The sequence below is a fragment of the Culex quinquefasciatus genome, chromosome 3 (assembly GCF_015732765.1).
Source record: "Culex quinquefasciatus strain JHB chromosome 3, VPISU_Cqui_1.0_pri_paternal, whole genome shotgun sequence".
Taxonomy (NCBI): domain Eukaryota; kingdom Metazoa; phylum Arthropoda; class Insecta; order Diptera; family Culicidae; genus Culex; species Culex quinquefasciatus.
In genome coordinates, this window is record NC_051863.1 from 138,851,336 (window position 1) to 138,867,031 (window position 15,696).

General features: G+C 37.1%; 1 protein-coding gene across 2 annotated transcripts in view; it reads right to left on the reverse strand.

Annotated features, from left to right (window-relative positions):
- Window positions 1-15,696, reverse strand: part of LOC6034590 (UDP-glucose 6-dehydrogenase) — a 35,720-nt gene that overhangs the window by 8,125 nt on the left and 11,899 nt on the right. Inside the window, exons 2-3 of one of the 2 annotated variants that reach the window (XM_038264222.1) lie at window positions 14,800-14,830; window positions 14,225-14,685 (exon numbers count right to left, since the gene is read on the reverse strand). In XM_038264222.1, the coding sequence (XP_038120150.1) occupies window positions 14,225-14,383 (159 nt within the window). In that variant the 5' untranslated portion in view covers window positions 14,384-14,685; window positions 14,800-14,830. Of the gene's footprint in view, window positions 1-14,224; window positions 14,831-15,696 lie in introns of both variants that reach the window. The other variant, XM_038264221.1, reaches the window with a different exon arrangement.

A 15,696-nucleotide genomic window follows, 5' to 3' on the forward strand; every position in this document is an offset into this window, starting at 1 on the left:
TATTAAATCTCATTATTCTTTAACTTGGTAGAACATTGCTTTTCATCACAGTTTTTACTAAATTTTCAACGCTTGGTCAAAATTACCTTAATGTTTACTGTTCAAGTTAAACCGTGCAATAGCTTTGCTGCCCTTTCGTTCAGAGTTGCATAATTGCATACCTGCCCTGCTCATACCAACACATTTTTTGGTACAACATCTCTTCACAAACTGCTTCAAATAAGCCCCGAACGGAATCGCGGTAAGCTGCCGAAATAACCAACCAACCAACCCTTCGTGTATAATCTGCAACCGAAAAGTGTGTCATCAAGCGGCACTCGAGTTTCCAGTTTGGCTCGACGAAGCACGTGCCATGAAGCCTCAAAACAAGCTCATCCAAACGGGATGTTCTATCCACCCTGCAGGGTGACGACTGTGATGCTATTCGATGAACAAAGTGTTGTCTTGGCGACAAAACAACAACGACGGCATTCAACCGACCGTTTAGCGTAGCAAATTGCAAACAATCAATCATTTGAGCGCCGCCGTCGACGTCGTGGACGAACTTGGCCCACGAAAGATGGGGTTGACACCGAAACGCCTAAACTTGGGACGTTCTTGCAGCATCAATGTCCACCTTTGGGGAGATAGAGATGGGTGGGATGGTGCTAATCATGACCGCCAGATTTTGGCTCGATTGTTTGCTCAATTAAGTGACGGTGAAATGATGCAACTGCCACACCACCAAATCAACCGCATCTCGTACCTTCGACATAGACGACGACGACGACGACTCCGCCACAATTGGCCGCACTAACCTTGGCCGGTTGAAATGGATATTATGCGATGGTCGAGGCGATGTGGGTGGTCACGGACGGACGGAGTGTCGTGAATAGGGCGTCCAATTTTCCCGGGTTTTGAAATTCCCGGGAAACGGGAAAAATATTTTTGGAATCCCGGGAATTCCCGGGATCCCGGGAAATTTTTGAAGCAGTAATAAAATCTATGTTTTCATTAGATTTGTTATGTTTTTCAAGCCTAAAATTACAGAATTAGCTCAATACTGTTAATTGGTGATAATTTACACTTCAATCTTAACAAGGACAGCAGTTTTTAAGATAGCTTAAAATACATTAAAAATCGCTCTTTGATGTGCTTTGGAATTTGAATGAACCGCAATTTTATATATATATATTACTTTTTTATTTATTTATATAACATGACTACAAAAGCTTAAACAATTTCATTAAAACTGTCTAAAACAACCACACTTTAGATAAGTTTAGAATTTTATGTTTTATTTTAAAACATATTTTAAAAATTATCACTAGTTAGTCACTACCGCCAACTGGAGATAATTGGGACTGCAGTCTGAATAGATACAGGAGATTTTAGAGCAATAAATTTGGAAATCGGTGTACTAATTGTAACCTGTTGTAACTAAAATCAATCAAAACAATCAGGACATTATGTTAAAAATGGCTAAAACAGCAGTCTAAATTCCTTACTTTTTTAAATAAATAAAATTTATTAGAAAATATTGAAAGCGCAAGGCATTTTGCGGATCTGTAAACTAAATTTTCAGCAATTTTCCCTAACAAGCCTAATTGATGCTGATACATGCCGAATACAAATATGAATGCTTTAAAATTCTTATCGAGTACTAAGTATTCAACTATTCATATATTTCTACAACCAAATTTGAATTTCCAAACCAAAATTTGATTTGTTTTCAATTTCGGGAATTCCCGGGACAAAATTTTAAAAAATCCCGGGATTCGGGAATTCCCGATTTTGGAAAAATCCCGGGATTTTTGTCCCGGGAATTCCCGGGATGGACGCACTAGTCGTGAATGAATTGTGCTTTATACTATCACCCAGTGGAAGTGGGACTGCAACAGCTCATTCATGAAAAGCGATAAGAGAGGCGAAATCACTTTATCAATCCAGGGCGGGTTGGAACAAAAATACTCTACTCTACACAATTTTTGGGTTTTCGGTGAAGGTCGAAGTGCGAACATCTTTGTTTTGATAAAGCTTTAATATTTGCTGTAACAATTTATCTTTTTTCATAACTTACATTTCTTTGCAATTTACTTTTCCAAATGTAATTTAGATTAAACCGTCCATCATTTTTAAATTCATAAAATAAATTGTCAATCAGTTGTAAATTTGATCAATTGTTTCCAAGATCTCGTCGATTTAATTTGTTTCTTCTAATTTCCAATCTCTGAGAGCAATCAAAAATTGGATCAACAAATAGAAAAAAAAATGCAGAGAATTTTCTCAGCTGGTTTATTCAACCTGTTACAAAGTCACACTGAGCTTTTCAAACAACATTTTCAGATACATCAAAAGTGCGGAGTTGCTTGAAAGCTGGGAAAGGGTATGTTTCCCCTACTTTTTGTAACTCAGTCGTGGAACTTTTTCTATCATTTTCGAACGATGAAACGGTCTACTTTCCTCTACCAAAAATAACAAAATCGAAAAGTAACAGTTTTCCATACAAGGGCTGAAAAGTTATACTTTTCAGCAAAGTGTGGTGAACCTCGTTGGATAAATGTACGACTTGTGCTGAAACAATATTTTTTTGCAACTATAACTACAATTTTATCCACATCGGTGCTGAAATGTACAACTTTTCAGCACTTGTTTGGAGTTTGACATTTATCTTGATGGCTAATGCAACGATAGTTTCACTGAAAATAGTCCAATTTAAAGGGTGTTTTTCGGAATAGCAAAAAATGTTGTAGTTATTCAACTCGTTGCAAAACTTTTTTGTTTTTCAGCACTCTTCGTATTTATCTAACTTGTCACTCGGCTCGTGCTCGTTTTAAAATCCCATCTTTTTGCAACTTGTAGCATAAACTACTACCTATTTCAGTAATCTTGAGTTTTTTTTGAAAAGATCCTATAAACTATTGTCTTTCATATGTTTATAGGACCTATTAAAAAAAAAACACTCTAGAGTTATAGACAAGGATGGATATTATTTTAGAATTTTGAAGAATGGCAATTCTTTTTGGAAAAAACTGACCTGGAAAATATTATAAATTGTAAAAAATTGTTATCAAATATTCGCTGAAGCACTTTTCGATGGCTAATTCAATTTTTTTCGTACGCTTTTACAGCATTTTTAAATGGGTATTTCCCAAGATTGTTTGAAAAAACTAATGAGGCAAAAAGGCTCATTTGGACCTAATGGCTTATTTGGACTTGAGGAGCGATGGACAAATTTCATCCAAATTAATAAATCAAATTAAAATCAATGAAAAGACGATTTGCCCAAGCATAGATAATTAGGTCCTAAAATGAAGCTTAGATTGCTGATATTATTGTTTACAGCGATAAAGCTTATTTTTCTGAGTACAATGACCCTTTGTACGACCACAAAGAGTTTAAAATGGATTTTTAAATCAATTTTGAAAAATTAACCTCGCGGTCCTTCTTGACAGAAAAGCTCCTACTTGACAGCTTGTTCCAAGGGGACCATAGTTGATCCATCAAAATAATGTTGTCTTGTCAAAAAAAAAAATTGCATTGAAATGAAAAAAAGTGATCAGAAATGGTTTTTAATCCCAATAACCCAATTGCTCCTCTTTCTAATGCTATCTTCATTTGTTTCATTTTTGATCTTTCTGATTTTGTAAAGAATTTTCTCAGCCTTTTAGAAGAAATGTTTTCCGAAACTGATGAACACGGACACTGTATTAACCAAAAATACTATCTTTTACCTGAAATGAACCCTCAAATTGCTATTACCTACTAAAAAAATATGTTTTACTCGGAACTAACCCTCAAAGGACTATAATATATTAAAACTATCGAGAAATGAAAAGTGCAACATGGAGTTAAACTTTCTGTTAAGCTGCTGTGAAGTTTTCTATGAGAACTGCGAAAGTTTCACTCCATGTTACCGGCTCACATCTCTCTTTTTAATTTCTCGATAATATAAAGTACAGTCAAACCTCGTATAAGAGCGCCTCGCATATGCAAGAGTTGCATTTGCGAGTCACAGGGCTTATGGGATTTTGGCTATATGGGAGGCATGGGCTATATTTTTTTATTAAAAAAAAAAAACATCTTAACTTTACAAATTTTAAGTGTTTTGGAATCGTTATGAAGTCAGCTATATACTGCCCATGTTCGCATAAATGTCCCATATGCAAAAACAGCAAGCTGAGAAAAACGCATTTGAAGTTTGTCCCATACATAAGGCTACGTGTTAAGTTTTCGCGAAAAACATGGATTTCCTCCTGATTTCTTGAACAAAGTACTGGATGTTATAGGCTCTTTTGAAAGAGCTCACAATTTTGAACAAAACTGCATCAATAACTCGAAATCGATGAAAATGCATATGGGACATTTATGCGATCAGGGGCAGTATAGCTACACCAAAATTTACATGGTTTACGATGTTCTAGGTCATCCGAAACTTCGTCAAGTTTAGGCCTATGTGTTCAACGGCGTACAAGTATGAGGTATGCGATTTTGTCTGTGGTTTTTGACCTCAGATCATATCCGGATAGCCTCAGGGAGGTTCAGGGACTAGTCTACCGATATGTGGTGATGTTCTTGGTCTTCTGTAGAGTCCCGGGAGCTACGGCCGATGGGTCTACTGCCGTAACAAGACAGAGGTTGGTGGGTCATAACGATTCCAAAACACTATAAATTTGTATAGTTTAGATGATTTTGTATAAGAATATAGCCCATGTCTCCCATGTAGCCAAAATCCCATAAGCCCTGTAACTCGCATATGCGTGCTTCGCATAAGAAACCCCCATATGAGTTGCATATGCGAGGTTTAACTGTACTCTTCAATTCGAGAGTCTGTCGAAAAACTACGCTCGACATAAGCTTTGAAAAACATTTGCAACGGCCAAAATGGAAATAAAAACACTAAAAATTATAAACATAAACAAGAGAAGTAAACTTTTGCTCAAAATGACCTTCTACAAAAGGGAAAAATAAAATTTTTTGAAAAAAATTGGCAGTAGAAGGTCTAAACTAAACGGAAAATTTTATAATTGCCCAAAAACACAGTGATAACTTATACAAATAACATTTCGTTTTTGTATGAAACGACAATATGTTATGATTTCTTGAAAAATGCCATTTTTGCGAAAATAGCAATCTTTGAGCAAACTTTAGGTGTGAATTTAATGGTCATTTGGACTCTATTCAAAACATTTCTAACTCTGCTGTTGAACTCTCTTAATAGAATTAGGAAAAAAAGCCACACAGCAATCAAATGATAAAAAAACGGATGGGTTCGTCGCCTGAGCTGGCCCAGAAATCCTTGACCTTGGCCGACGAGCCGATGTTTGCTATATGACGAAGCTCGGTCCGTAGCTTCCGTTGTTTTGTATTTTTTTCTGCTGCAGTCCGCACGGGACGACATCGCAGGGTTGTTGCACCTGTCCGCACCTGTTGCTGGCCACCCGCCAGCTTAGTGGGATGCTTAGCTCATCGCGTACACAGTAAGTAAATTCGATGGTGAAGTTATTGTCAACAGTATTTTACTGTTTTTGATATAAAAAGGCATGAAATTTTGTAATGTTGGTATAAAAAAATGGGGGTATTATTTTTAAATTGCTGCAAATAATTTGTGCTGTGCAGGTTAGTTTGTATTGTCTACCGTCTTATCCGTGACTGACAACAATCGACTACATATGGCGCCTAAGTACATCGCGCACAAGTAATGGTAAATTATGTCATACTCATCGCGGCGTTCGAACTTGGGACCTTGGTACTTCGAAGCTGCTTTGTTTGGGACGTGATTCAGGGTTCGTACCGGTTTCGGCCGAAAGATGTTACGTGAGGAAGATTAGCCGTTTACTTCTGGATAGTGGTTGGTATTTCGTTCAGTAACGTTACTTTTAAGTTTCTCTGGCACATTGCTTCACATTTGGGGCTATAAGACACATTGATTTGCGTATTTTTCTGATTGAAAATCATCCTTTAACGAGTAGAGTCAGACGATCCACTCGCAGGGTTGTTACGGGAGTGTCGAAAAAAAATCCGCGCCAAATCCGCGCCGACCTAAAATCCAAAACCGCGCGAAATCCGCGCCATATAAAAAAATATCGCGACCAACATTTAAGAAATTATATTTTTTAATGAAGAAACACTAATTCAGAAAGTATTTGATAAAAAAAACTCGTTTTATGTTTAAAGGCTCCAAAAGAATGAAAGCAACAAATCCATTTTAAAAAATACCTCAAGAAACGGGTCATTTAAAAAAAATCTTCAAAATAGAAAATACAATATTTAAAAACCTAAAAATTAAAAAAATAAGCTCAAAAATAAATCAAAATCTTAAATTTTAATATGATAAAATTTTAAATTTCGAGAGTCTAAAAATTCAAAATCAAAGAATTTTTATACAGTTTTTAATCCAAAATCCTCGCTAAAATTTAACTCCGAAAGAAATTTAATTAACGATATTTAAAATATTTTCGTCAAATAATTTCAAAATCTCTAACATAAAATATGACTTCAAAAATTGTGGCATTCAAGAATTTAAGAATTTAAGAAGTTAAGAAGTAAAGAATTTAAGAATTTAAGAATTTAAGAATTTAAGAATTTAAGAATTTAAGAATTTAAGAATTTAAGAATCTGTTACGTCCAATCAAGTTCATATTTGGCGCTCACCAGAACAAGCCCCAATAATAGTTTTTGTTACACATTCTAATGTCTATATCTTGGGGAAAAGTTTGTAATATTTGATTTACAACATTAAAAGTTGAATAAATCCAGTATAAAATTAAAAACAATAAAGTTTAAAAATCATTACTCAAAACTCAAAAGAAATTAAAGATTCATAGCCGGAGATGTTAAGAAATGACAAGAAACATATAAAAAATAATTTCTACATAATCTTCATCTTCATTTTTCGACGTTTCGTACTAAGAAAATACAAACAAACATTTTCAGAAGAAAATTCAATTAATAAAAAGTATGAAATTTTGAACTCAAAGGAAAAAACAAATTATCGTAATTCCTGATAATATTTTTCTTAATATTGCGCCTTGCATGAATTTCTAGAGTTTTGTGTCAATCGTGATGGCCTATGAGTTTTTCATCACAGTGGTCATGGCTGGCTACAACTGTCAACTTTGCGCACTTTGCACCTTGCTAGAGTGCTGCGCAATTATTTTCATCACAGTGGCATTTCTTCAACTTTGCTAGTTGCTTCTGAAACTCGACGTTTTGCTTATCAACAATAAATAAAGTCCTCAGCCACGGAATCACAAGAAAGGAGCTTCAAGGAACAATATAAAAACAATCAGAAAATCGCAAAATAACAACTGGACCGGTTCAGGATTGATCCGAGCGTCTGAGGGAACCGAGTTCAAGTTTACCATGGATAGCATTTCGAAGACGACTTCTGCTTGCCTCGGTGACGATTTTTTGGCTGGCTGTTAGCGCCCAAGCGTTCCCATTTCAGAGAAAGGTTAAGTACGGAAGCTTCGGCATGCCAGTGACAAGCGATGACCGCTTTCGTTTTCTTCTAGCTTGCAAGAGTAATCCGAATGGATTGACGACTAAGAAGTGTGCTGAATTTGAAACAACGCAAGGATGATCAGAGCGGAGAGTGCTAGTGCTGCCAGGAATATAGTGCGACCGTTGTCTAGAAGAATTTTACGGAAACTCACTGCTCAGATCACAGATAGGCTGCCAACCGAGTCACTACCCGAATGCGATCGATACCGGTCATTCGTATGCGATCGAGTGTCATTTAGGTCAAGATCTTTGTGAGCGACCAGGCTTACGCCGGAGCCATGTGCGACGAGTTCCTTATCTTTTGCCGTCTTCTGCAAGACCTGATTCAAACTTTCTCAAGAAACCAAGTACAACCGTCTAGGGCTCCTAGGAAAATCTGTTCAAATCCCATTCGTTTGGCTTATATTTTTTGTAATCGTCATAAATAAAAATTAATGATAAACTAGCAAAAAACCTTGGAGATGGTCATTGGGTTTCGGTCATTTCATTACCCAGAACGTTTTACAAAATCGAATGAGGACCCTCGGCGCGTTGGTTAGCACCTTTTTTCCTTTGGGCTGTAAGGCTGCGGTTGGTCCATCTTGCCAGGCTTTGGCTGCCGATCTCTCATGATGTCTAAGGGACCTGGGTTCGATTCCCGCCCATCTTCTCTGGGTGGTCTGTATTTGTCGCGTTTGAACTAAACGTTTTGTTAATAAATTTGGTCTATAAAGACGGTGTGATTCGCTTCGCTAGGAGACGGCGATTTTAGCGGATTGCAGACTGGATTTGGACGGAGTGATTGTCTACTAAATTGTTAACAATTCTGACTGCTTCCGGTTGTGGACGCAATTATGATGCTTTTAACGAAAATCTTTTTCTTCTCAATCCATTGCATGTCCTGAAAACTTAGATTGAGGCATCAATGCTACCCGGGAATCACAGAACATATTCCATTTTGGCTCTGTTTCGGAGCAGTTTCTTGGTAGGATTTGATCCTGGAACATATTTTCAAACATTAATCAAATATGAAAGAAATTAGAACTAACACTGACCTGGTATGGATACAAATTCGAAATAATTCGAGGGAAACGGTTTCGACTTTGAAAAAATAACATCAACAAACAAAATCAAGTTTTCTATGGCAACGACTGGAAGTGTGAAGAAAAATCACTGTGATTAAAAGATACTGTGATAAAAATATTTGCGCAAGACTCTAGTAAAGTGCAAAATGCGCAATAACTTGAAAGTAATTTTTTTTCTCTCAATTAATTTATTTATCAAAATTGCCATCCGCGCGAAATCCGCGCCTGAGCAAAATTAGCCAGCAAATCCGCGCCTGATCCGCGCTATCCGCGCGAAACGCGCCATCCGCGCGATCCGCGCCGTCCGTAACAACCCTGCACTCGTGCGTTGCTGACGTCAAGGTGTGGACCGCCCCTAAGTGACTCCTTCTCGAGTACAAGGTACTCATCGTTTCGTTTACACACAGGCCATTCAGAATATTGAGGATAAGGTGAGATTTTTAAATTTCAAGCACGATGACGCGTAATTCAGAAAGAATTTAAATTCCGGCAAGTGAACAAGGAACACTTAAACCCGCACTCAAGAGCAATAAACTGTTCGTAAACAGGTTAAGTCATAACACTTGTTGTCAAAAAAATGTTGTTTCCTATTTAGTTCACGAATTTTCTAAAGCCACTTTGATACAAGTATTGTAGGGCAATTATGTTTTATCTAATTCCATGTTTTCACGGAAGTCTGGTCGGGATTTAGGGAATGGCCTAGAAACAGACCCCGAAGATCGTGGAACCGAAACCATCAAGGCCATAAATCGGTATCGCTACAGATGGAGAAGAAGAATAAAAAAAACTTACGATTCGATAATCGAATTAACTGTAAACTTGGCTGAGTGAGCCAGCTCGAAACAAAACGAAGACGACGCGGACAAATCAACCGACCGACTGACCGTTCCAGTTTTCGCGCATTTTTTCGTCGATGTCGTGCTTGGAATGCCTATGATGAGCCTCTAGAAGCTAGAGTGCTGCAAAGCTGGCGAAAGCGCTGACCAAGATTTTGATTGTGCCAGCAGGTGATTAATCTTGAGGGGATTTTTTTGAGTTCGCATCATGCGTGAATCATTCTTGTAGACATGCAAATTTACGTCAAATTATCACAATATGTGAGTGTTAAATTATTCCCTGGGCCTTGTCAAGTCAAGGGGCATGATTTGATCCTAGTGCATTAGTTAAAATTTGGGTAAACATTCTTTTTTTTTAAGCACTATGGACACCACTTCATGCTACGAGAACTCGCTTTGGCGCAGCCCCAGGGCTTAAGCGTTGACCGATAAGCTGTCTTCGTGAACTAGGTAGTTCTCCGATAGTGAAAATATCACAATTGCACAAGACACCGCTGCTTCTGTGACTTTTTCACTATCACAATGTGGGATTTAGGTGGGACTTCAGGATAGTACAATTGATTTGTTGCTTAGCATTAGCATTTAAAATAAATCTGTATGCTTTCCAAATCTATCTGATGATAAATTTAGTTGCAATTGTTAAGTTAGAGTAATGCTGTCAATAAACTTTGATTGATGTAGAATACTAGGCATTCTTTTATGTCAAATTGTCCATAGAGTCTCGATCAATCAATAATGTAATGATATCGGACAAAATTCGTTGATCTGTTGAACTAACGGTTTTCGGATTATGGTTGTATTGACCATTGTTGCGAATCGAGGAACTATGGATCTTTTGACGTAAATGGTCATTTCTTTTTCAAATCGCGATTTCTATCCTATTTGTATATTAGTTCACAATTTTTTATTGTTTTTTGATAGAAGTAGTACTGCAACAGTTAAAGGAATGTTTAGTTTTGAACATTAAGTTTAGAGGATTTTAGATTAAAATTTAGATTTTCAATCAAAAGTAGTTAGCAAATGAATATTTGGACTTAAATGAATAATTGAATAAGTCGGACTTATGAATAACACACAACTGTGCATTTATTCTAGAGTCAGATCCATACAGCGTCAGTGTTTATTTGGTCGAAGTGTACTAATTCATTGGCAGATCTGATTCTAGTTGTAATGTACGACAAGACTACTGACGGACGTGACAGGACGAGGGCCCAGTTTAGAGGTTTCAACATCAACAATGTGCGGCTGGACCGACCGCCAAAAAAAAAAAAAAAATATGTGAGTGTTAAATTATTGTGATAATTAATTCAACACAAAATTTAATCTTTGAATGTTATTTATTCTTCTTTCATTATTTTTTACGAAGGCGCTGTAATTTCGTCATGATCGTGCTATGTTGTCGCATGTCGACATGAGGACCAATTCGAGTTAAGAATGCCATTTTGTGCAAAAACCGCCTCTTAATGCCTCGCCTTTTGAAATTCACAGATCCTCATAGTTCGATTTCAATCTTGAGATATTCAACAAAAACCGTTTAAACTGCCGTTCTACGCATAATTGTCCCATGTTCAAAAAAGTGCAACTGAGAAAAACGCGATTGAAATTTTTTGACCGATTTCTGTGTTTCTACGCATAATTGTCCCGTGAGTTCCTATTCGCCCTATGTACCCCTAATCGCCCCAGTTATTAGTTTATCACACTTATTTATGATTCTCTGTATTCTATGCTTAGTAAAACTAATGATTCCGTGTAAGAAAATACTTGGTGGGACAATTATTAACAAAGTACCAGATTTTATGTGTTTTTCTTAAAGTACACATCAAACTAAACTTAAAAATGTCATAAAGTCAAAATCGTCCAAAACTGACATGGGACAATTATGCGTAGAACGGCAGTAAAACCCGTGCAATATTGTTAAGCTTCATAAGAAAGTATGTGGTTGCGATCTGATCGTGCGATCTTATCACACCCTGCAAGTGCGACAACTGGCCAAATGGAATTTAGTTGATGACGTTTTGTCACAAGTAAATGCCCGAATACTGTATACATTTTTGAGTGTAACTCGGGACTCCGGCAACCAAATTCAACCAAACTTCGGCACAATGCACGGTAACCCAAACAAAACGTGTTTGTATTGTTTACATTTTTTCGTTAATAATTGAGGCAAAATTTCGTAGTTTCTTCTACAACAATTTGCTATCTCATTGAATACACGCAGTTTTATAAAAATGTCAGAGAAAAACATTCATTAAAAGACCGAAAATATTCAAAGTTTGAATGTTTGAATTTCAAACATAAAAATGTTCCAAAACACAAGAAACTCCCTGGGGGCAACCCACTAGCCGGGGTGACTTTGATAGGTTCGCGAATTTTCCGCAAAATGAAGAGTACAATTAACCCTCTACTGCCCAAATTTTTTTTTCGAAAATATTTATTTTTCCCGTGTTCAGGAGGTCATTTTGAGCAACTTTTGTTCTACGAAAAACTTTACTTCTCTTGTTTTATGTTTTTCTTGTTTCATTTTTAGTATTTTAATTTGCATTTATCTTGTTTAGTTTATGTTTGTTTTTGGTAGTATTTGGCCTACTCTACCATCTAATATAATTACATTTCGCCTATCTATTTTTTTCATGTTTTTACAGTCACTTTTTCAATTTTTTGCATGTTTTTCACATTTTCTGCCATAGAATCGCACCATCATTATTTAAATTGCAAAAAAATGCGTAGAGGCATAGTCTGGGACACTACAAAAATTACTGCATACTTCTTTTTACTAAAAATATAGGAAATGTTAGTAAAAAACACAGCCAAAGTTGACCCCTAAAAAAATGACATTTTTAAAAACATTGGCAAAGTCACATAAAACAAGTTAAACTTCCAACCCTGAAATTTTCTAAAATTTTAAGAGTTCTTCTTTCCAATGCTTTTTAAATATCAAAAATCGGTTGGAAAATTGATTTTTGGCGATTTTTTAGATCGAAGCCCGTCTAAAGGCGGGGTTAGGTTGTAGAGGGTTAAAATACTTACGTAATGGTTTAGAATCGTACTGACTGTGGTAGAGAAGTGTTCAAAGAACCTCAAGAAGAACTTTTCATACAATTTTGAAAAGTTTAAAAAGTTAGTAAACTATAGTTAAGAAAATGTTGATGAAAGTAATTATTTTAAACTTCTAGAAGTGACATGATTTTCTCAATGAACATGATTTTGAATCGGAAAACGGAATGCATTTTCGGATTCCTTGGACAATTTTCCACTAGGAGAAGGTTATATAAGTTTGTAAATAATAAATAATATGTGTTTTTGAAACACAATTAAAAATAAATCTCCAAATTCATAAGCAATTTCAGTTGAACAAAATTTCATGTAAAATGTGAAAATTTGTGATTCGTGCTTCAAATTCAGTATAAAATGCAATATAAATCGATAGTTTTATAAACAAAACTAGTTTTGTTTTTTTTTATGTAGCTTATAAACTTAGTTAACTAAATAAAAACATTGATTTTTTTTCTTAAAAACTATGTCAGCTATTTCATTGACGGTATATTTATCGTACAAATAAAGTTTGAACACTTTAAATATGATTTTAACAAGGAAAACTATGACTACCAAAGTCACCCCGGAATTCTAACTAAGAATTTTTAACGTAACTATTTTTCTAAATACAGTGTATAGTGCATGGACTTTAAGTGGCCTACCCCAGTACATGTTTGAAAAATAATAATCTTAAATAAAAACCTTACTTAACCTGTTGGAACATATTCCAAAAACAATTGAAACCCTATCAAAGTCACCCCGTTTACGTTATTTACACCTCTAATCAAGGACAAGTCAAGTCAAAAAGTGTAGGTAAACAAAAACCGTAAAGTGAAGGAGCTATTAGACTATGGCAAACAAACAATCAAACTAGCACTTTTTTCTGCTTTTGACAGTTTGTCAAACAAAGCCAAATATATGCAGGCAAAATGCCAAACTGTCAAAAAGTTTGTTTGTTTGCGAGTTGGTTTGTTTGTTTGTCGTAGTGTAAAAGCTCTTTCAAGTGGGAATTTGTTTGCAAACTTGTCAAAACTTTTCCAACAAAGTTTCACTCTCTCTCTGAGAAATATCAATATTACTTGTAAAATCTTCCGACGGTCCAGATGAATTAATCGTGTTATCCTTTGTCACAGCTTCCATCACTGTTTATGTTGTATTTTTTAAATGAAATTTGCACACAAAAAAGGAACGCTTATCCAGAGCAAAAACCGCTGGTCCAGTAAAAAAATCATGTTCCAGATGTAGAAATAAGTTTCTCAGAAGTAATGTTTCTCCATGTTACTGTTGTTGCTATGAATTCTTCTTAGGTAGTCGCTAATCCAAACCACATTTAGATTTTTACCAACAAACAAGCACGAAAACAACAGCTTCCAGAAGAAATCCATCAACAAACTAAACTTTTCTTGCCCAGAACTACTCTGGACGAACGAAGGCACGGAGCGCAAGATAAGAACCGCCACATGTGCTGGATAATAATAGTGATTTTCGAGCGGCGGGTCAATCTCCGGCTTTTTCTCCCTTTTCCACGAAACTGACGACGATGCTCATCAGCAGTCGAAGAGAATGAGCGCGCAAAATTAAAAACTAGCAGCAGCAGATGCAGACGTGGTCATTTTTTTGGGACCAGAAACTATTCCTCGCGATATACGTGGCAGCTTATCGCGGTTTCTTTGTGCTATTTAAGGGGCACTAATTCTAATCAAAGTTCGAGTGATTCACCGCTAATGGCCTCTCGAGTACCCTCTACCTACTTGTGTCAGAGTAAATATTGTAAAAGCTGTCAGCAACAGGCGCGGATTGTCTCACCTCGTAGATGGGCAGCTTGTCGGAGTTCCACTGGGCAATGCGCTCGACGCTACGGTCGACGACGGTGATCTTGATGTCGGGACACTTGAGCGCCATCACGCTGCACGTGGGACCCCCCACGTAACCGGCCCCGATGCAGCAAATCTTGGAGATAACCATTGCGCCTTCAACACACTACACACAGATTCTACACACAGTTCTTCTCGTTTTTCGCGCGCGCGCTCGCTCCACCAACAAGTGAACGACTCTTGTGATAAAGAGAGAGAAAGATCCAGCTTCTTGTTCCCGAGGGGAAGCTGCTCCTGTTTCGAATTCCTTCACTTGTCGTCGTCGTCTTCTTGGGGTCGAAGCACCTCTCAGGAGTTCACTGCGTTCAAAGAGTTATCTCACTTTGCGTCCACTTTGTTCCAAACTAAACCGGAACTCGCACTACCCGGACCGGATGTAGTTGGTTTAAGCTCCTGCACAAGTGCAGTGTGTGTTCACGGAAATTCCAAAAATTCAAGAAGCACCCAGGTCGTGGCTGCTGACTGGCTGGAGGTCGACACGTCCACCAAACTCGAGTGCACACTAACGACTGATCGCGGCGGTGGCGCGATTCACTCTCTGGAAGATGATATTACCCGCCGACCGAAACCGAGCAGCAACGCGTGGTCGTGAAGATGAGAAACAACATAGAGGAGAGAAGTAGAGAAAAAAAAATCAGAATGAAAAAACACATCGATATGTACGAGAAAAGGCTTAAGTTTTAAGAAAATGTTTTGTTTAAGTGGTTATGGTTATGGTGCCATCGTCATCGTTTTGCGCAGGAGGCAGCGGTTGCGCTGAGCTTCGATGGGATGGTGAAGGGTTATGATTGTTTTTAAAGGGGTCTTACGTTCCCAGTCGACGCGTGTTTGGAAATCTTCGCGTTTTAGTGCTTAGAAGATCGAAGATCGAAGATCGCAGTGTTGAAGGTTAACATTTATCTGCATCTTGTATCAAAGGGCAGATTTAATATTAATCACTTAAAGATACAATTGACAATAGGGTCCTAAAATTAAGCATGAGCATGGTTGACTGCCAATGAGCTGCTACTCCGTTATTGGCAGAACAGCTGAAGTAAAACAATGAGTCAAAAATGATCAGTGAGAGCCAACATTCCGTTTATTGTTTAACCTCTGAAGATACGTTCTTTATTAGTCAATACCGGCGCCTCCCAAGAAGCCTGCAGTTCAACAAAAGGGAGGAATGTTAGTTCGATAATTGAAGTTGTCATCAACCACATAGCTGTTGTTGCTATAAACCTGTTGACACTACTTCATACCGTTGAATCCACAGCATCTCCTTCAAGCATTACGGGATTATTATTTTTTTGGGTTAGAAGGATAAGGTATTGGCTACGATGCTATGGGGAGGACTTTCATAATAGATCCACCACAACACTCACGCATAGTTACTTCAAAACTAAATACTTGTAATTTTGCACCACG